The 21,397-nt window shown below is 40.3% G+C and overlaps 2 protein-coding genes across 3 annotated transcripts in view; both read right to left on the reverse strand.

The window, feature by feature from the left end:
- LOC139137616 (uncharacterized) overlaps nucleotides 1–3,444 on the reverse strand; it is a 16,087-nt gene extending 12,643 nt beyond the window's left edge. The window contains exon 1 of the mRNA XM_070705809.1: nucleotides 655–3,444. Coding sequence (XP_070561910.1) covers nucleotides 655–3,217 — 2,563 coding nt within the window. The 5' untranslated portion in view covers nucleotides 3,218–3,444. The remainder of the gene's footprint in view (nucleotides 1–654) is intronic.
- Nucleotides 3,442–21,395, reverse strand: LOC139137618 (16S rRNA endonuclease CdiA-like). 2 transcript variants are annotated; one of them, XM_070705811.1, is made up of 9 exons: nucleotides 21,256–21,395; nucleotides 11,569–11,744; nucleotides 9,980–10,919; nucleotides 7,599–8,943; nucleotides 6,496–6,831; nucleotides 5,958–6,135; nucleotides 5,134–5,280; nucleotides 4,883–4,984; nucleotides 3,442–4,595 (listed from the first exon to the last, which is right to left on the reverse strand). In XM_070705811.1, the coding sequence occupies exons 1-9, from the start codon at nucleotides 21,258–21,260 to the stop codon at nucleotides 3,442–3,444; spliced, it is 4,383 nt and encodes a 1,460-aa protein (XP_070561912.1). In that variant the 5' UTR covers nucleotides 21,261–21,395. The 2 variants fall into 2 exon arrangements, with proteins under 2 accessions (XP_070561912.1, XP_070561913.1); XM_070705812.1 differs by having other exon boundaries at nucleotides 11,569–11,741; nucleotides 21,256–21,385.
- Nucleotides 21,396–21,397: the final 2 nt, after the last annotated feature.

Raw genomic sequence — 21,397 nt, forward strand, 5'->3', positions numbered from 1 at the left:
CAATGATTTGCAAACAACACACTGTCATACCATGACGGGTGTGACAGTGTGCAATGGCAAGGTTTTCCAGTTCTCAGATGAAAATCGGAAGTCACAAAATTGTTTCTGATATATCTGGTTCAACGCTACTTTAAAGGCCTAGGGCTTGTTCACGTTGTAAGGAAGTTAGCAAACTACTAATTATAAGTCTATATATAATAATACTATTCTTGTAATTTTAGTTTATTGTTGACGTATTGAATATAGGCCACTCTCTAGTAGCACACAATGAAGTAATCTATTTATATTTGTGCGTTTCTCACTTGACAAAGTACTCAAACTTTGCTGGCCTTCCGTTTAGCCTGAAACTATTTCAATATTTTTGCTTGACCTATCCCTGGCTTAGAAACTAATTTGTTTTCTGCATGCGACATCTTTTAAATATTTTATCTCCATGTTCCAAACAATAAGAATGGTGCAATGTTTGGTATAAAAAATAATGCAATGTTAGGTAACAATGAAATGCAATCGATGGCACTTATTTTTAGATTGGAAATATTGATATTTTGATACTTTTAGTTCGTGAAGTATATGACCTACTTTCAACTAAATATGACGCGAGAGTTGTGAACTTTAACCCTTGGAAGATAGACGACTAATTTAAGACTCTCTTACCTTTAAGAAATGCGTTCCCTGATGATTCGAACTTGTCGATGACGACATTGTTTGTTGATGATGTCAACAGGGCTGAGTCTTGAACTCGTATTTTGCCATTTCCGGTAACAGACGAGGATGCAGACAGTTCGTGTTCGCCGTCATCAAATTGTAACCTCGTTCCAGATTTCATATCGATTGACGCTGACATCAGACTGTCTTTCACAAGCTTGAGAACACCGCCGGATAGCTCGATTCCTCCAGTGCTGTTGAACTGAACATCAAAAATGACCTCTTGTCCAAGGACCGTGGAGATGGATATGTTTCCTTTATTTAGCAGAATAGATCCATCATCTTCGCCGCTGTTGATTGTGAGGGGAGCAATGATTGAAAATCTAGAATTGATTCCATTCGTCAAAGACGAATCTCTTGATAGCGTTAGCGTGTTCGTGTAACTATTTGTCAAATGTCTTCTAACGTTCAAGGCGCTATTGATAATTGCCTTATCACTTCCACTATGTAACTCAAGGTCAATGATATCAATGTCCGCGTCCTTGAAGTTACCGCTTTTCCAAACGAACTTGAGAACTGTTCCACTTCCAAGAAGAGAACCGCCGTTCATGTCAATGCTTGATATGTCAGCAAGGTTGCCGTCCAAGACAACTTCACCAGAAGTAATGACCAACGAGTTTATTTTCAAGCGAGTTCCTGTTGTAGACGACGATTCGTTGAATAGCACTGTACCTCCTTCCACTATCACATTCAATCCATTTACAATAGAGTCATATGCACTTGAGAGAGGCGTCATTTTCAAAGTCCCGCCTGTCACAGTCAAGGTTGATCCATCTTCAAAGTGTGAATTCTCATCCAACTGTGCTTGCCCGGTGTAAGATGCAGTACTCACTTCTTCATAAGGCTCGTTAAATGTTAGTTTCTGATTTACTCCCCTCATTTCATACACTCCGTTTATTTGCACTGCGTCTGGCGTAACAACGTCCACTGAAACTTTTCCGCCTGTTGCAACGACAGTACCGTAGTTGTAAAAGTCAGCAAGTACTGACAGACTGGGTCCATAGACATCAATTCGACCATAGTTAAACAGTGAACACCTATCAACTCCTGAGCATTTCTCATACACAGTCTCTCCGTTGACCTGCATCAAAGAATCTGCTTGGTTCGTGATGTTAGCCCCGCCAGACAATGAAAATATAAGAAATGTCAGAAGTGATGATTTCTTGGTGAAGACTGCATTGCTTGACCCAAAAGACACTACACGTCCATAAAAGTTGACATCCTCAAACGTAATTTGGTCGATGTGGCTAAATGAAGACGAATCCCGAATGTCTGCCTTTGTCACAGATGCATGTATCTGACTGTACTGTACTGTGTGACCCGTCACGGAACCACCATGCATATCCAAATGCGAAATATGTATGTTGGCTCGAAGATCGAGTGTACCTCCGATGATTTTTACATAGCTGATGTTGTAGGTAACTTCATTGAGGTTATTACGATTGGTCAGAATAAGGTATGCCTCGGTGTTTCCAAGAGTGACTGATTCAATGGATAATGGCTGGGCAAGGACGACTTTAGAGCGTTTTACTTCCAACCATGTGCAGTTAAGGTTCAAATCGCTGGAACTGTGATGGTTGTTAAACTCAACAGTACTATTGACTCCAGACGAGAACGTCCCGTCAAGGGTGGCGGTCGCTAGGAACGAAACTTTGCAATTCCGATCCACAATGACAGAGCCAAAATTTCGGAAATCAGCGCTCGTTTTAAGATGTGTTATTGAACGAGGTGCTTTAGAACTTGTTTCAATGACTTCAACGGTTCCGTAGTTAGTGATTACACCAACGCCCGAATTGCTACATTTGTAGGCATTCCGTAGCCCGTCAACGATGAATGTTGCGCCCTCTAGAATTACTAACTTGCCACTGTTCTCCATACAAAACGAGTCTTCAATGAGAGGTATTTCCTTCCATGATGCTTTTTGACCTACTTTCATGGTCAAGTGTTGAATTTTCTTTACAGTGTCAATATGATGGTGAAAATATAGCTGTTGAACGAGGATAGTAAATGTCTTAGATGATGGTGATTGGATTGTACCACCCGTAAAGTCTAGTCTGTCTACGTTTACATCATCTCTTATCTCGAAATTGCCTCCGGTCATAGTGAGGTTTGCAATTTCCATGGCAACACGGAGATTTAAATTTCCGTTATCAATCTTCACCGTGTCAAGGATCAAAGCCACACCTTCCTCAGCATCAATTCCGACAGACCCGCTGACTACATCGAGTGTCTTAGGTACCGAGCCAGAGCCGTCTCTGAATTTAAAATCTACAGTCCCATCTTCGATTTTGATTCTGCTGACGTCGAGCACACTGGGAGAAATCTTTGACGTGCCACCGGTTACCCGTAAGACGCCCTCCCCGAAAATGGACGAATCTCCATCAGAGAACAGAGACCGAATTTTCACTTCTGTATTTTGGCTCATTTGGATATTTCCAAAATTTTTGACATTTTCTTCAAAATTCAGAAAACTCCCAGACGTTATTATGTGTCCTTCATTTGTCACCTTCATCCGAATGTAGGCAGGTTTGTGGAAAGTTATTTTGCCTTTGTTATCAAATTCACTGTGTGTACCGGTCGAAGTGCGAAAGTCAGTTTCTTCATAGACATCGAATATGGTGCCTTTCTCAACTATCAGAGTACCTCCATCATTGATGTACAGTGCCTGTGTAAAACCAGACTGAAAAGTTGCTGTGTCATTAAGTTTGAGTATTGCTTTGCTTATAATGAGCTCTTTCAACTGTGATATTCGAGTGTCTTGCGATGTGAGCGTCTCTTTGCCGGAGATCTCTCCTCCATTCCATGGAAGACTCTGCAGGCAAGATTTGCATTTAGGTCTATAGTTCCATAGTTGAAGACCAGACGGTCAACTATTGTATCCTTAAGAACAGATACTGTCCCACCATTAACTGTTAACACGTTAACTCGGACCGCATCTTCAGAGATCCTCAAAGTACCTTCGACGACAACTTCGGTCAAGGTAATACCAGGGACCTGAATCACTGCAGTAGCAGTCGAGGTGACGTGAAAGTTTCCCACTTGAATGTTTGCAGATTTCACGTACAATGTTCTCGGTGCTCTGAACACTCTCAGTGTCCCTTCTCCTTCGACCACGGATGAAGCGACCAGAACATGCTCACCGTCGCTGAATTCTAAAGAACTTCCTGACGCCACCTCGGTTTTGCCATCAATTTGCGATGTCCCTGATATCCGAAGATTCGCCCCTTTTCTGCACGATAACGTTCCGTTGTTTAGAAAATTACCTTCGATAGAAGCGGTGCCTGAATTTCCACTGTACCTTGAAACGATGTTCAGCTGTCCGTAATTTCTAATCATTCCCTTTTGCGATGTGATCGTCAAAGACGAGAGAATATCGACTTGTGCTTGACTTTCAATATTCATCGTGGCATCGCCCAACATTGAGAATCGTCCAATACCAGCCATTTTGGCGTCTTTCGAAAGTTTAATGACCTTGTGTATCAACGTCTTCTCCTCTTTTCCATCGATTTGAAGATCTTGAACTTGAAGCTCGCTTTTCCGATCGCCCTCAATACTTCCACCCCTCCATTCAAGCTCCCCTACATCAACTTGCCTAGTACATACGAGATGAGCATTTTTAGTCAAAAGGGTGGCGCCCTCTATCGTCATGTCTACGCCAACATTTAGTATTCCCGAACCAATCACCACACGGGAAATAAAATGACGAGCTACCTTCTTCGCACTATTTATGTTTATGGTGGCATCTTCGTCAATGTAGATGGTATTTAAACCTTGTTCCTCGCGATTCGTCAATAGAGTCAATGTCCCAGAATCCATTGCTTTGAGGTCACCAGGTACATTAAAATGAAATATTTGAACCTCTGCATCGCTGACCAGGATACTTCCTTCAACTGAAATGAAGTGAAATGGAATAACCTGAATAACCAGGAATAACAAAGTATTCATGTGTCCATCAAGTACACACGACAGACAGACAGACAGACAGACAGACAGACAGAAACAGAAACAGAAATATATACACAGACAGTCAAAGAGACAGGCAAACATACATACATACATACATAGAGACAGACAGACAGACAGACATACAGTTGAATATGCCAGGCTGAGACAGACACAAAGACAGAGACAGCACAAAAAAATCAACGTATATTCACAAATTTCTCAAATATCACACCTGAGCCAGTATCCGGATCGCCATACCAACGATGAAGTCCGCCTAAGAAGTGTAAATCAGCAGACCTGGAGACTGTTACCTGTCCGCTCGATCGACTATCACCTACAAATCAAAAATAATTACGTAACATGTTCAAAAATATCAACAGTGTGTACGCAACATCAGTTCTATTCTTTTAATAACAACATGTTTATAAAAATTCGAGTGTGATTGAGTTCGCAACTCTTTCCCGCGTAAAAGTGTTGACTTACCTCGAAGGACGAATACTGCGTTTTCAGAAACCGTAAGCACTCCCTCGTTTTCAAACCTGACGAATGAAGTTGTCGTAGACTGACTGTCGATGATGAAATTTCCACGATTACTGATCACATTGGTGCTATCCCTGTCCGTAAATTGACCTTACAAGAGTTGAAAAAGACGTATGAAGAAAAACACGGAAACCCCATGTAATCATATGTAGAACACAATTTATGCGTGGCTGTCCAGACGAAATCAATGGTGGACTGTAATATATTGTGTGACATAATTTCCAGAGTGTCTATAAAAACCTTGTTACTCTGTGATTTAATTTACCATGTATTATGATATACTTTACAATTTTAATATTCTGGTAAGTCAAAGAAGTGACCTTGACGATAACTTAAATTACTATGTGTCACATCATCTCTAATAATGTACTGACCGAGGTATTTTACATTTGTCGGATTTTGTATTACCCATGAGTATGATGAGTGTGTTCTTCACCAAAATCCACACACAGTGATTAACACATCGCATAATCAGATCATATACTTGCATTTAGGTGTAAGATGTACACTCTTCGCATATATCTTTATATCCATATGTCTGTATTTAACAAAATCTCTGTCTGTCTGTCTGTCTGTCTGCCTGTCTGTCTGTCTGTCTCTCTTTCTCTGTCTGTCTGTGTGTCTGTCTTTCTCTGTCTGTCTGTCTGTCTGTCTGTCTGTCTGTCTGTCTCTCTCTCTCTCTCTCTCTCTCTCTCTCTCCCCCGGTCATATTTGGGTTGTAAATCTAATCTCTTTCAAAAGAGCACAAACTAGTTGGAACAATATACCTGACGCTTTACTGGTCAACGTTCCACCAGGCATCACCACAAGTGTAGTTGACTTGCTCATCATGATATTTCCACTACCAAACCAAACACCCTCTGTATGAATTTCCAAAGACTGCTCTTCCAGTGACTTTTCACTGTCTCCAATCAATTTCATTGTTCCAAAGATGCTCATTTTGGTCTGGCAAGAATGTAAAGAATTCATAGTTTCAATTAAAGATCGAAACAAATAGGAAAGCAAAGAAAATGTAAGGAAGAAAGGTACTTTACTGGTTTGGAGAGTCGAAAGCTTTAGCTTTCAAAGTTAATTGATTTCAAAAACCCAGGAAGCCAACGGAAGGCGTTTCAAACATACCGGATGACTAGAACAGATTATCATGAATGTACTACAACCACATGCTTTCGTTTAGCTTAAACGGGAAAGTGCTATTTGTGTGGTAAGTGTATTTTCAAAGGTACACTAAAATATAATGCTGTTGTGGATTGTAAGTTGCAAGCCATACAGTCTCTCGCATACTGAGAGTTATAACACCGCCCTCACCTGGCCAAACTGACTTCCTCGAACTGTTCCAGCTATCCAAACCAGATCACCGACTATCTCCAGTTTATCTTGGTTTTCCAAGATGCCGTCGCTTATGGTTACCTTTGTGGCTATTACGTCACCATAAAAAGTGACTTGCCCGCCTTTGCAAGCCACGTCCTTGCTTCTTAGACTGCCCTCGGTGAGGGCGCTTATCGATACGCGTCCCCCGGTGACGACCAGTTTCTCCATAATGGGTTGCACGATTGTTCGGTATGTGACGTTGACGTCTGCCCCGTTGTTGATCGTCACTTCCGCCCAGTTGCAGTCGACAACTTGTAAGTCTGCATCGGATACCTGGTAATACATAGTTAAAAAACATCGGGTTTTTATTATAGTGTTCGGCTACATTTTATTTGTTGAACTAAGTTCCACACCCATGACAAGAATATTGGGGTTGATTTAACATAATGCAAAATGCAACCATTTTAATCTACGCATAAAGTCAAGATTAGCGAGAATTACATTTACTACTGAAGTTCGCAGACATCTTGTCATTATATGTTTAATTGCATTTAAACATCACTGTCGTCTTAGGTTTTGTTCAGTCTAGAATTATGGGGAAGTTGTATATCGAAGAGAAATAAGAGAAAGCAAAGTAGCCTTGGCTGAAATAGGTATAACACCTATATTTCTGATGATAGATATCTTAGAGATATTATGAGTTACTGTTGATGGATGATATTGCATCAAAACTCCAATGACGACAACTTTCATCAGAACGAAAGTGACAGAACTTTATGATATCACTGCGTATCAAGACCGAGAATACATCTCCCCGTCACAGATGCGTCAATGCATGGTTTGTTTTCTTGAAAGACGTCAAGACAATTATGTGTCTTTAACATGCAATATTATTCGTTAAATTTTAGTCCGTACCAGAATTCGTTTGTAAATGTCACCAATAGCATGGCACATTGACGCAATGCATTGTGTTGGCAAGGATAGTACGTCAGCACAATTTTCAAAAAAGGGCGAGAAATATTTTTTTGTAACAAAATCAATCAAAATCTCATCCAAAGTTAGGGCCACCTAACCCAGAGGAAATGTAATTCATACTTTACCGATAGTTTTCCAAGACCTTGTTCAGGATACGAATCAGGTACTATCCTATGGTTTCCACCGGTGATCAACATTGAACTTGTCAAGTCTGAAAACTCTACAGTTCCTTCAATTGATGCATGTTTGGACATAAGTTCAATGTCTCCCGCCACGACCGTCATTTTGCCGTAATTAAAGAATTCAAGATCTAATCTGAATTTCCCGAACGGTATGTTAACTTCAAGGTTTCCGTAATTTTCGACTATTCCTCGACCTGGGTCGTCTGTTGTAAACATGAAATTGTCACCGATAATTGTCAGAGATGCTTCTTCGGTTATTATAAATTTTCCTTCGACCGTTACATCGAAGTCGGTAGCTACCCAAGTCACGTTGCCTTTAAGGATCAAATCCCGATGAACAATCTTATTGTTTTGTGTTGAGACTTCTACGTCCCTCTCGGCGATAAGTTGGTGTCCAGATTCCCCTTCAATAACGCCGGCTTCCCATACGAATACATGCGTCACCGAAATGACACCATTCCCGCTCAGAGTTCCGCCAGACATATGTAGTGAGGTTATCTCAGTGTGTCTGTTCGTAGCTACCTTTCCAATACCAGCTACGACCAACTCTTCGATCAGCAATGGCGTCTCCGCTGAAGGCAAAGTTAGGGTGCCTGCATTAACATACACTTTTGGAATAGTTTGTTCGGTAATACGATTCTTTGGCGCGGGAACTACGAGAGAGCCACTGTTAATTCTCAAAGTTCTGACATTTATGGACTGAAACTCGTAGTTACTGCCCTGAATTTGGAGGGTTCCCGGACCGTCGAAGACACCGTCTGACGTCAGCGCACTCTGTCCGGACAAGATCATAGTGTTGTCAGACCCGATGTAGAATGTACCAGAAGGTGTTAGATCTGCGGAAATTTCAAAAACGGACCCTGGTGACGACTCAAGTCGTACGGAACCGACATTCTTAAAGTTAGCGAGAGTGAACACGTACGTAGTGGTTTGGTGAGAATTTACAAACAGTGTACCGCGGTTCTCGAAAGTGCCTCCTCCACCAAAAGACCCTCCTGTTGCAGTGACGACAAATTCACTGTCCTTTTCGTTGATAAATTCAGCGTCAGATTCTACGTTCACGTTTGACTCAGTGCGCAAGACGACTTTCTTCTTGAACACATATCTGCCGTGTCGCGCATACTTATGGTAATACCTGTAGGAGCCTTCTATAGAAACATCGCCCTCAACGACCACGTCTTCAGTACACTGGATCACACCACTGCTCCATGTCCACTGGTCAGAGATGCTCATGTGGCCCACTACGTCAAAAACAGCACTTTGGCCAGAATACAGATTGAAAATAAACCTACAAGTAGCGTGAATAAAATATGAAGTGGTAAGTCACTGAAAAATAATATGCTCTCTATTACATGTTAAAAACGCGGAACGTGCTCTCTCTTAATCCTACCTGATAAGATGTAGTGAAAGGAAAAACATTATTTCAGAAATAAGGTAGGTAAACACGATATTCAAAGGCCCCGTATTTTCACCATAGAATAGGGTAAAGGACACTTGTCTATTTGATGTAATTGAACGTCTCAGAAGACAATACTATCAGTGCAAGGTAAGGCCAAAAAAAAAAGAAATGTTTCTGGTCAGGTCTTCCTTTAAAAAATGGTGCGGCGACGCGAATTTTATTTTTTTTTATTTTATTTTTTCCCTCAAGGGAGGAGGGAGGGTCAGTTTTATAGTTTTATCAATATAGTCACATATATACTGTTCATGCAGTCACTGATCATGCCCCCCAAAGAATTTTCTCTTTCTCTTCAGCCATTTTGGTTTGGTGTCAGCCACGGCCGCCGGCCACAAACAGAAAAAAAAGGGTGACGCGCTGTTGTTCAAGTGACGCGCGCGCTGACCAGAAACATTGCTTTTTCTTTTTTTGGCCTAAAGGGCACTATTTTCACCTCAGAGTTGGTTAAAGGACAGTACTTTTACTACAAAATATGGTGAAGGATAGCATTTTCACTGTATAATTGGGCGAAGGACGATGGCTATCAGTGTAGTATGGTTAAGAACAGTATCATCACTACATGGCAGCGTGAAGCGGCAGCGTGCAAGACAATGCTTTTTTTATAACAACGACCCTTCACTCCAGCCAATGAATATGGCACTGTTCTATATCCTGCGATGAAAAGATTGTCTTTCGCCTAACTATGTACAGACTATCTTTTGCTATTTAATTAGGTTTTCTGTACATGGTCGTCGGTATAGATAGATTTTACATGATGTAGTGCGGCAGATCTAACTGGATAATAATTTTGAAGCTAATACCTTTTGAAAATGAAATAAAATGAAAGGTAGTTTTATTTCTACGGGGTAGTTTTGTCTGATTCTCTTACCTTTTCACCTGAACGTTACCAACAACAGCGATGTTGGCGGCGTTCACTGCCGATATCTCGTCAACTTTGAAGTTGCCCGTGTCTCCATCCTTTGTCAAATACAGTTCAAAACGAGCACTATTCCAGACACTGAGCTTGCGCAGGTTTAACTCAGTCTGTTGTTCGACCGTAATAGTGCCTGCTTCAACCTCTATCACGTTGAATTCCACTTTTTCGCACGAAAACAAAACATGCGCCGAGGAGCTTGCCCGTATGGCATAGATTCCGACGACATTGCTGGAGCTGAGGAATGTGTGGCGCCCTCCGTTGAAAGTAATTTGGCTTGCCGTTGTCATTGACAATGAGCCTTCCCATGTCGTCTGGCCGCTTAGGGACAATGATCCCGCCTCAATGTTCACTGCACCGAAGTTGTGAATGTTGACTCCAACACTCGTCGTGCCGGTCGAATTCATGTTGACTGATCCCTCGATGAGAAAGGTGCCGCCACCCTCACTTGCGATGGTGGGAGAGTTGGTCATATTTAGAACAGCGCCCTCAGCGATGGAAAATTGTCCGTCGTTGGTGAAATACATGGTATTTCCGTCCACAACAGCTGCATTAGTGATCGTAACCTGCAGTTTGTCGACGCGAACTCGGGGATTACTTCCATAGTATCTGCTCGGCGGAGTGATATGAAACATTCCGTTGATCGTAAGCCGCCCGTTGCTGCTGCTTTTCAAGCGTCCGTTGCGCCAGTTGAAATCTCCATTGAGTTCACCCTCGCCGTCGAGATGCAAGCCATCGTCTTGGTTACTGCTTGCATCCAAAATGAGGGCGCCATTCAAATTCATATTGCCATGGACGCGAAGTAATTTTGTAACACGTAACGTGGGAGTGTCTACTGGCATGTATATGGACGTAACTGTAGCATCGCCATTGACAGTTATCTGATATGAACCATCTGAAAAATTATTCAAATTGAGGAAGTAACATTTAAGAAAGTTTAAATAATGTCTTACACGTGCGAACGAAGGTTTTAGTATTTTTTGTCTTTTCTGCGAAATGAATTTTACCCTGCAAAGTCAAAGACAATGTCCGAACGGCGAGATGAACAGGAATGACTTATCGGCTCCTTCCTAGGAAAGTCCCGTGGAAAACTAATTATAATAACAACAACTCGTAATTCCAACACAGAGTACCAGCCTGTCATCAAGATCAATACTACCTAGCAAAGCTCTACTCATTCTGAAAAAGCTCCGTTTGTAATATCCTTTACAAAGAAAAATAACTTAATTAGTGGTAAACTCATCTCAAATCCAATACTTTCCACAGGAATATTTGACTCATTATGAAAGATATAAGCTCTGCACACGATTTGGTTCAAAACCGTGTTGACGATAATACAAATTTCAGTTATACGGTAGGAAGAAGGGTAAGGTTCATTCCTTCTTTGACCGAAATAAAATGCATGAAGTTGCGAAAATTCGTCTCTTCAGGGAGTTGCTAATTAGTTCAAGTAAAAGCATTTTGCGTCGATTAATTTGATTAAGACAGGGACGAGTTGTTTGAAGCATAAATAGATTAGCTTATATAATATTTTAATATCCTACCAAGGTCAATGGCAACGTCATCCTCAGCGGTTGGCAAACGACCAAGATGCCACTTCGATTCATCGAACCAGTTACCACTGATGGCTTCCTTCCATCGCACAACTGCTGCCGTAGAGGGCGACAGGGAGGAAATGACGATCAGAAGAACTATCGGCACGATACTGCTCCAATTTCTGCTGAGTGAAAGACAGACAGGATAAATGTCTCATTAACCCCTTTGATATGCCCTTTTACTTGCGGATATGATTACCGATATTGTTGAAACTCGATAAACAAAAAAGCCCTCGGGCAACATGGCAAAGTGTTTTTACATCCGCTTCTAATTTCAGTCTAAATTTAAGTCATTTCCTTACTGTGTCAAGAGTACGATGTGAATAATTTACCTCCAAGTCGTTTGGACATCAATTTATCTAAAATTACATCTGTATCACCAGTCATAACCAGTCTCGTAATTGAGTTTGTGAAAGCATTGTAGTCGCATTATTGTCCTTTTTAATATTTATGTCTGGAATTTTTATGATTTATCACCGTCCTGGGCACCTATGTTTCTTTTTCAAATGTACATTTCGACATTTGGTGTTCTTCTCACACGCTTCATAAGGCGCCGTAACATAAATTCTTTGCTTGCCGATCGCGTGCGGGTAGGTTTTTGGGCTAAATCTTAAAGACAAACACAGATCGTCTGCTCGAAAATACGGCGCGTTTTGCCCTTTCTTTATCCGCAATGACACATTTAGAGTGCCATCACGCAGCAGTTTACTTACATGTCTCAAAAACGCGAATGTCGCGTGATCGTTTCAATATAAATCAGATTACCTATCGTAAAGAGGTACATCAGCCGCTTTAGGTATAAAGTGTACATCTGCGCCTCATGATGTAGTGGACTGCAGTGTACCGTAAGATCAATCGACTGTTTTCACAATTTGATTTCTCCCTCAAAGTTTTCAAGTTGGCGGAAGTGCGTGAAGTTGTTTTGGTGTACATATAAGTTCGGATCGAAAACAATTCTTGACTGGTTCAGCTTTCCATCAGCTTTTCAGCGATCCGCGATTGATCACGACAGGCTTATTGGATCTGCACCGGGGCAAGCAGGCCCTGCAGCTGAAATGTCGTTGTTCAATGCTCCAAATAGTCTGTACGCAGTTGAAGTTGCTCTTACTTTTGAACACTCTTTCTGCTACAAAATTATTGGGTCATTTTATAAGTCCGGATTAGAATTCAGTTTTCAAAAATAGCATTGCCATTTGGCATTGGCTGTCTTGACAAGCAGAATATTTGGTATTTTAGTATGCAATAGCGCTGATCACTGAACGTCATTTTCTTTTATTAATTTGCAAAAACAAATATTTGTCCACATTTTCCGCCAGAAAGATGAAAAGAAAACCTGCTAGTTTTATTACTACTATGTAATAAGTTCTTGGGTTGCACTCCGTCGCCCCAGATTTTTCGGCCCGCCGTTCTCGAATACCAGATCGCAGGATGCGGTTTTTAGCCCCTCTGTACGGTCAAGAATACGGTGGTGCACAAATTAGACTCTAAAAATTCAAATTTTTCACGAAAAATGCGATTTTTTCCGGTCTTGCGAGATCTCGCAATTTCACGCAATGCTTTTAATCGCCTGTGCCCCTAGCCAAATTCTATTGACGGGACAAATTATCTAGCAAAATGGTATTTTCTGGGACAGAACTTTACATGCTTTCTTTGGAGACTCGCAGAAGTAACATCGCTCTTCTTAATAGGCTTATTACATTTTCTATCAGGTGACATTAATGCCGATTTCTCCGTCCACGTGGGACGATCGTGTCGTAGGTTGATGGAATAGCCGATGTACTTGTCCCTAACACTCACCCCTATTTGGCACAGGAGGGGAAATGGTCCTCAGTTTCGCGTGTCCAGTGTACCTAGCCATTTTCATTTACTCAAAACACTAATTAGTATTCTAACTATGACGTGAAAATTCCGAAAATACCGGTGAATCAGTGTAAATACAGTCAACAGTGACCACGCGTGACGCTATGTCAGTGGGTGAGTCACCCCCTCGATGGCGTTCAATCCTTGCCAAAATTTGGGTTCGCTTGATAAAAGACGACCTTCCGGTGAAATTCGGGCGAAAAATGACTAAATCTAAGATCCTTCCGGGTTTAGATACTTAATAGATCGTTTATACTGGTCCAAAATTATTATACTCCCGTGAAGCGGACATGAGGTAGAGTAGCTTTGATATCGCAACGGTCCTATACTAGTGGCGTCTATCGAACGCGATCGGGTCAAGGATCACCGCAACAGTACAATACTGTGGCGGTGCAAGATATTGGATTTTGGAATTTCACCAAAATGTTGATTTACTGTGCACGGTAGTCTATGAAAGAACTATTATTAATTTTTTGGCCGATATAAAACATAAAACTAACAATATCTGTGCATTTATAGACATTTGATAATTGATATACGCTTTGCCATCTGTCCCATGTGTTTTTTCTCTTGCCTTTCATCAGTTTTAACTGTTCAATGTGTTTAATGTAGGATACCACTGCATCTTCTTCGTTGTGAAGCTTGTAATGCATACATAAAGTCACACTAATTCATATAAATTTATGGGTCGGACTGCAAACTGCAACAACAAAAGTTGTCCGAATGTCAGGCAGCGGTGGCCGATGTCGCGCGTTCACCTATATTTAGCCTGACATGGAGATCAGCGCTATTGGAAGTCGACTAAAAATAGTTGATACACAGAATTCAGAGTATATAACATTTAAAGTTACAGCTAATGGAGCATTTAACTCAACAGGAACAGTGCTCAGGACTCGTATTATTTGACACTTAAAAAGGGCGATTTGTACTCAAAGCTGTTATGATTTGTTCAGCTACCCACTTCTCTTGCTACAAAAATTTGAATTGTATGAAAGAGCTACATACTTTGTTGTTGTAAACATCAATACAGGTCTCGATCTTAAATTTACATGTCACAATTAATATACAAATGTCACTGAGACACGCTGCAATATTGAACCCAATACGTGAAATTATCACGTTCCTTCATAAAAGTGTTGACTACCTTCATTCTTGTTTTCTTCAAAACCTCGTAAATATCCTCGTAAAAAGTAATTTGCGTCTTTTTGCATTTGTCGCAAATATGCTGTGTATTCATAATTGAGATCTTGTTATTTTAATTAATGATTTTGCTGGTGCCTATGACCACCTAGTGCATAAACCTACAAACAAACTATCTTAGTAACACACCCAGTTGATTACTATCACACTGTGTGGTACATGATGTACTGGTATAGTATTTATTGCCATTGTTTATTATGGAATTTTGTTGAGACTCACATTCACCTAACTCTAAGTATGCTTGTTGTACAAGCACCAGAAACACTGCATTGTAAATGTAACAGATGATTTTTTCATATTATGGCTCATAAACCGATGGGAAAGTTAAAGTTTATGCGACTGATCTATGTGGTGTTTTTTTAGTGTTTATATTTTTGCTGGCTGGCTTGGAAGATTTAGGGGAAAAAAAGACGCCAGGTGGAGTTGCTCGAAAAACAATCTGGCTTTAAGTGGCTGATGGAAAAACAATTATGAGCCATTGCGACTCGGAAAAAAAAATCTTGGCAATTGTTCGATGCACACTGCAGCATCAATAAAAATCAAGCAGTAGCTCTGGAGTTTTATAAAGCATAAACCATTTCAAGCTTGAGGAACAATAACTGAATATGAACAATTGTACAGTATACATGACCTGATTAGAGGAAGTATGCTGAAATTGAAATTGCTCACCAGTGTTTTCCAGAAATGTGTAAATCTGAATGTATAGATTTTGTCAAAATACCACAAGAAGAGAGACAGCCTGCCATGAACTGGGTCAAGTGGACTCAGTCAGTCAAGTGGACTGTTCAACTTGCTAATATCACTCAAACCAGGACACTTGTCAGACAATGACATTTTTTCAAGCACAAGTAAATGCCTGGTCTGCCATAAATGTACATGATTTTACAAATATATGTAGGATACCATCATCTATTCTGATGACCCCAGTGATGTTCTCAGAAAAGTTTCCACTGTAAGTTTGTTAATGCTTAATGTAGAACTCAGTAATCAGGTTGTTTGATTTGTATTTTCAGTGTGTTACCCATGGTATAAATAAGATCTATAAACTGATATTTTTGTAAAGTGAATCAAAAATGTACATGTATTACATATCTTTATTTAGTTTCTTGAATATAGTCTGTGTGCGATAGAACAGCATCTTGTTACTGGGTGTGAAAAACCAAGCAAACAAACATTGCACCGAAATTTGGTAAAAAAAATATATCCCGAAGAAGGAAAGTGAAAAAAAAAGTTGCCAGCATATGCCCTGTAGAAAAAAAATAATTCATAGTGAAGCAGGTGGAAAAAAAAATAATGGCTCTCCACCAATCTTCCAAGCCCCCCCCCCCCCACCCAGGGATATCAATGGTCCACCCCTTAGGTTTAATACAATGTATACCAGTCATACACACATGAGGCACCCCAGTCATACACAGATATTCTGAGAGCATGGTGATACGCACTTAACCTAGAGCCCATGTCTTCGCTTTGGCTTCCATGCCTCCGATTACACTCGGAGGCTAAGCTAATACGCACGTTATCAGCGTTCAGCGCACAGGGCCTTATAACACTTTCATCCAGATTAAATGCTTTGCAATATGCACCCAAAAAATTAAAAATAACAACAAAGACCAACAAACATAAAACAAGCAAAACAGAAGACAAAAATACCATTATCTAAGTCTAGGTTAAGGGGCCCTATGGCTCAATTTAGTTTGCTGCGTGCGCTCTCTGAATGATGATCCTAAAACAAGTGTCCATATGAGAGTTAAGCAGACGATACAATCACAACAACACATTTACAAACAAAATGTATTTGGATAACGATGACAATGATGATCATGAAATCATGGTGGTGGTGGTGGTGGTTGTGGTGGTGATGATGATGATAATGATGATGATGATGATGATTGCATCAAAATAGTCGAAAAATGAGACTGTACGAAATAGTCTTATAGTTTTTGGGTCAAATGAAAATATTGAAAGCCTGGAACATTGCTGTGTCACCTTACGGAGACCATAGTGTGTATACAAATAACAAAACTATGCGACAACCCGTTGACGTTCAACATAGTACAACTATTACATAGTAGAATGGGAATGCTAGGTTGTGACAGCCTGGGCATCATTTCACAAGTGGTATATCCACAAACCAATGACGTCAAATTGACGTACACAATACACAGTGCCATAATTACAAGGCGTCTGTGTTTTGTATATGGCGATTTGGCGTCATCAGTTTGTGGCTATACCACTTGTAATATATGTAATTTGTAATATATATAACTTGTAATATTCTCACAATATTTCACACATTTGCTGTGATGATGCCGAATAGGACAGATACGTGCACATGGTAGACATATTTGTACGTACATACACACTTTATACATACACGTACATCATGTACATTGGTCAATATAGCCGTCACTATGAAACCTCAATAATATATATATATATTATATATTATAATAATATATATATATTATAATATATAATATATATATATATATATCAATAATATATATATATCAATAATATATATATTATATATATATATATATATGTTCGACTGTGGTTTTTCAGGTTGTCCCAGTGTTGTCGGTGGCGTGGTTATGATAATTCGTTTGTAGGATATTACACACGTACCAATCTTCTGGTTCAAATAGTTTATTATAACAGCACAACGTTTCGTCCTAAAAGTAGGACTTCCTCAGGTGCTACAGATCAAAAAGTTCAACACGGAGTAAGTCACAGTGATATTAACGTACAAAAGTTACATGTCGGAGAAAATACTAAGTGACAGTATGGTGAAAATACTTTTTTATCCCAGTTTGAGGTTTCATAGTGACGGCTATATTGACCAATGTACATGATGTACGTGTATGTATAAAGTGTGTATGTACGTAAAAGTGCCATCGCTGAAACTCCAATCATAGCACACCGCCGTAGTAGAAACCTGCGAGATCTATTAGTTCACAGTGAACTACAACAGTCCGATGCACCAGCAGGTTTCTACAAATGTGGCTCAACCAGGGGCTGCAACATCTGTAAACATTCGACAAATGCCACCAGTTTCCATAGCCACTCAAATAATACAGTTCACACTATTACACAAAACATCACATGCAAGTCTAAAAACATAATATATCTTATAACCTGTAATAATGCAAAAAACAGTACGTAGGAGAGACCAAACCAGAGTTTCGATTAAGATTCAATAACCATCTGTCCACCATCCGTCGTAACTCAAACATGCCAGTAGCGCTCCATTTCAATTCAGATCAACACACAATCCAAGACGTTTCAATAGTTGGCATTGTGAAAATCAATAAAATGGACGACCCGCTTCGAAAAAAGCTGGAATCCTTGTGGATTTCCAAATTAAAGACATTAACACCTGACGGCCTAAATATTCACAGCTAGCTACTCCCATTGTCTTTATTCAAATTCCAACACTAGCGCCCTCCCAGCCACACTATAAATACACATTCAAACATTCTCCCAATTGCCATTCAACATCTGAGCCATTCAAATAGGTAAGAAACAACTCCTGTATTTTCACCATACTGTCACTTAGTATTTTCTCCGACATGTAACTTTTGTACGTTAAATATCACTGTGACTTACTCCGTGTTGAAACTTTTTGATCTGTAGCACCTGAGGAAGTCCTACTTTTAGGACGAAACGTTGTGCTGTTATAATAAACTATTTGAACCAGAAGATTGGTACGTGTGTAATATCCTACAAACGTATATATATATATATATATATATATAATATATATATATTATATATATATATATATATATATATATATATATATAATATATTTATATATATACTGGGAAAGGTTATCGTTACCGAATTCGGTAGATATAATCCAACTGATGCTTTGTTTTTTAACACATCCTCTCCGTTCTATCGAAAAATATCCTTATCTCGAGTAATACGAAAACTGTTTGGATACAAGAGTGATTCTTAGGAATCATGTCAGTAAGCCTAGCCTAGTTACAATGGATATGTCATCGTCAAGGGGTTACAATAATACCTGCATTTAAATTTAAAGCAAACTTTTATAGATTAAACACAAAACGTATACAAATTACATGCTGTGTACAAGTGGTTTTTGATATCGTAACAAGCTTAAACCATGTGTGGTCTGCATAAAATATTGTATTTGATGCATATATAAACGTTAAAATATTATGTCATCTCTTCAAGTTTGCGTCATCCAAATTATTTGATTGTTCTCTACGTTGCACGGCTTTCATGGTGTCTACGGTCCCACTATTTTCCCTTCACAATTTTGAGGGTGTGCCCTCTCGACCCAGCCTTCTTCAAGCCCCCACTCTCCTTTTTAAATAGGGCATATATTTTGAATAATACGAAACTAAAACTAGCCAAAGCCTTTAGCTTTAAGCCTCTTCAAGGCAATATGTGTTTTCGTCGTGCAGTCCCCGATGACATGTGACTGATTTTAGGTGCGGGTTTATGAGGACGTTTTGCCGTCCTGACAAATTTAATGTGAACGCAGAGTTTTGACTAGAATAAAGATCTTTGACGCAATTCTTAAACGTTTGTTCTACCCGGAGATAGGGGTTGATGCCTTTCCCGGCAGAGACTTTTACACCCATTAATCTCAAGCATCCGCAGGATGTTACAGCATAGCAACTCAATGGTTTAGTTTCGAAGCTTTTAAGCTTAGTCTTTCAGTCGAGTGAACAGCCGAATGTCGTGTGCTCGCGTAGATACACTGTAGACATGAAAAAGTACCACACTGGAAAAGACTTCCAACCTATTCTAAGAAGAGAAAGGGCTTATATAGACTTGGCACGATGGTATACAAATATGCCAGGACACAGATCCCTGGCATTGCAAGGGTGATATACACAGAGACTTCTGTGTGTGTATACGGCTGTGTATACCACACTGGCAATTCCAGGGTACATATGAACGATGACAATACTGTACTGATAGCGGTAGCTGTGAGATGGTGAACTTTGACCGCTGGTCACGTCAAAGCGGTTGATTGTCAAGTAAATCATGCAACTTCCTTTAAATGCTTACGCAACGCTTCTCAGAACCAAAAAGCGAAGAGAAAATAATGACAACATATTGTGACGATATCGATTTTTATTTAACCTTACGGTACTCTCGTTTTTCTACCTCATGCAACACGATATAAGAGCACCGATGAATAATTTTGTAATTTTTTGGCGTGAAGGGTCAAATCTGACCGTACTGAGGTTGACCGAGCATGAGCGTTTGGCAAATTACACATATATCCAGACATATCGTGTTACAGTTTCCATGACCGATAATAATAAGCGCACAGAGGGGGCCATTTTAGGGATTTGTGGTTTGTTTAGTCGAACACGGCTGCACGCATCACTCAGCAGGTCACTACTTACTATAGAGCGCCACGGAAGCGTGAAGTCACGTGCACTCTCACCTGAGTTAATTAATGGTTCAAAGGTCCTCCATAGATCGAGGCAGCATCGTACACACTTTCCGCGAAGGACGGCCTTCAGACTTTTTGAAGGTTTAAAGTTATTATCATGAAAAGTCGCCGTGAACTCTCTTTGAATCGAAACTGACAGAAATTTTATCTTCAGACGACGAAAGGTGAGAACCCTGGCCACGATTACACATTGTTCATAACAGAAATGCGAAGCGATAGGCCTACATCGCAGTGGCTGACACTGCCTTTACTGTCAAAATGTGGCATAGCAGAATGCAGAGGTATTCAGTGGTTTAGTCTGGTCCGCACGGATAGGTCGGCCGTGGAGGTAGCTATAGCTACCTGCATGGGCCGGTGTAGTATTGTCAGAGAGTGTGCCTGTCTGAATAAACACCTGTCAGTGGTAAGTGAAGTTGCTACAGTCGTCACGTGCTATCGGATCAGGTCGGCGTGGTGCAGTCAGAGGAAGTCCCTGACTGCATGGCTTTAATGATGACTTTTTAGATGTAACATAAAGTAAACGTAAAAATGCCTATTACTGTTGTCACTCAATAAATGGATTGTATGGTCGATCTTTTTGTTTTCAGTGACCACAGTAAAATTGAAGGAGAAATTAAAATTTTCTACGTGGCTATTAAAAATGCGAAATAACTGTACGCTGTGACGACGCTTAATTTCTAGTACAATAAGGGTGTAATCCGATCTTGAGACAAATGACCTACAGATGACAATTGTCAGCGAGTTTAAGTGGTCAAACGCTATAGACAACATGTTATACGCAATCAGCGTGCCGCTGTATTCGGGCGATCGAACAAGTTCGTCGCAGTGCTGAGTGTTCATCGATATTACCGACAGTGTTTAAATCTCTAGGATACCATAGAAATAATGCCCTAAACTATAGTTGATTTAACTTTGTAGATGTACAAATGGTTACACAGAAAATATGCACAGACCGGAATCAGCACTGGTAAAGCGCTGCTCTCGAACCCTTTACATGTCGACACGAGATCTCAATCAGAACTCGACTTCGCAGGACGCAACATTCCAAATAGGAATTCAGTTTACACGTGAAATTCTACATGAATGTAACTTGGCTCATGGCGGCAGAGGCGAATCAAAATCCATACACATACCTCATTCTGTAATGGGTGTCGGAGAACTGTATGTGGTTGATTGTAGCACAGACACGAATCAGTACGATGCAACCGACCTAGCCTGTACACGAGTACCGGGCGTATGCACCTTTGCTTCCGTCACCTCGTCATTCCTTCTGGC

The sequence above is a fragment of the Ptychodera flava genome, chromosome 7 (assembly GCF_041260155.1).
Source record: "Ptychodera flava strain L36383 chromosome 7, AS_Pfla_20210202, whole genome shotgun sequence".
Lineage (NCBI taxonomy): Eukaryota > Metazoa > Hemichordata > Enteropneusta > Ptychoderidae > Ptychodera > Ptychodera flava.

What these genes read in the sequence shown, in the direction of transcription:
- LOC139137618 (XM_070705811.1), bottom strand. An exon ending in AAGGTCTTGGAAAACTATCG is followed by an intron (nt 6,832 to 7,598) that starts GTAAAGTATGAA and finishes ATGTATTACCAG; the next exon opens with GTATCCGATGCAGACTTACA. An exon ending in CGATCCGGATACTGGCTCAG is followed by an intron (nt 4,596 to 4,882) that starts GTGTGATATTTG and finishes ACTTCATTTCAG; the next exon opens with TTGAAGGAAGTATCCTGGTC.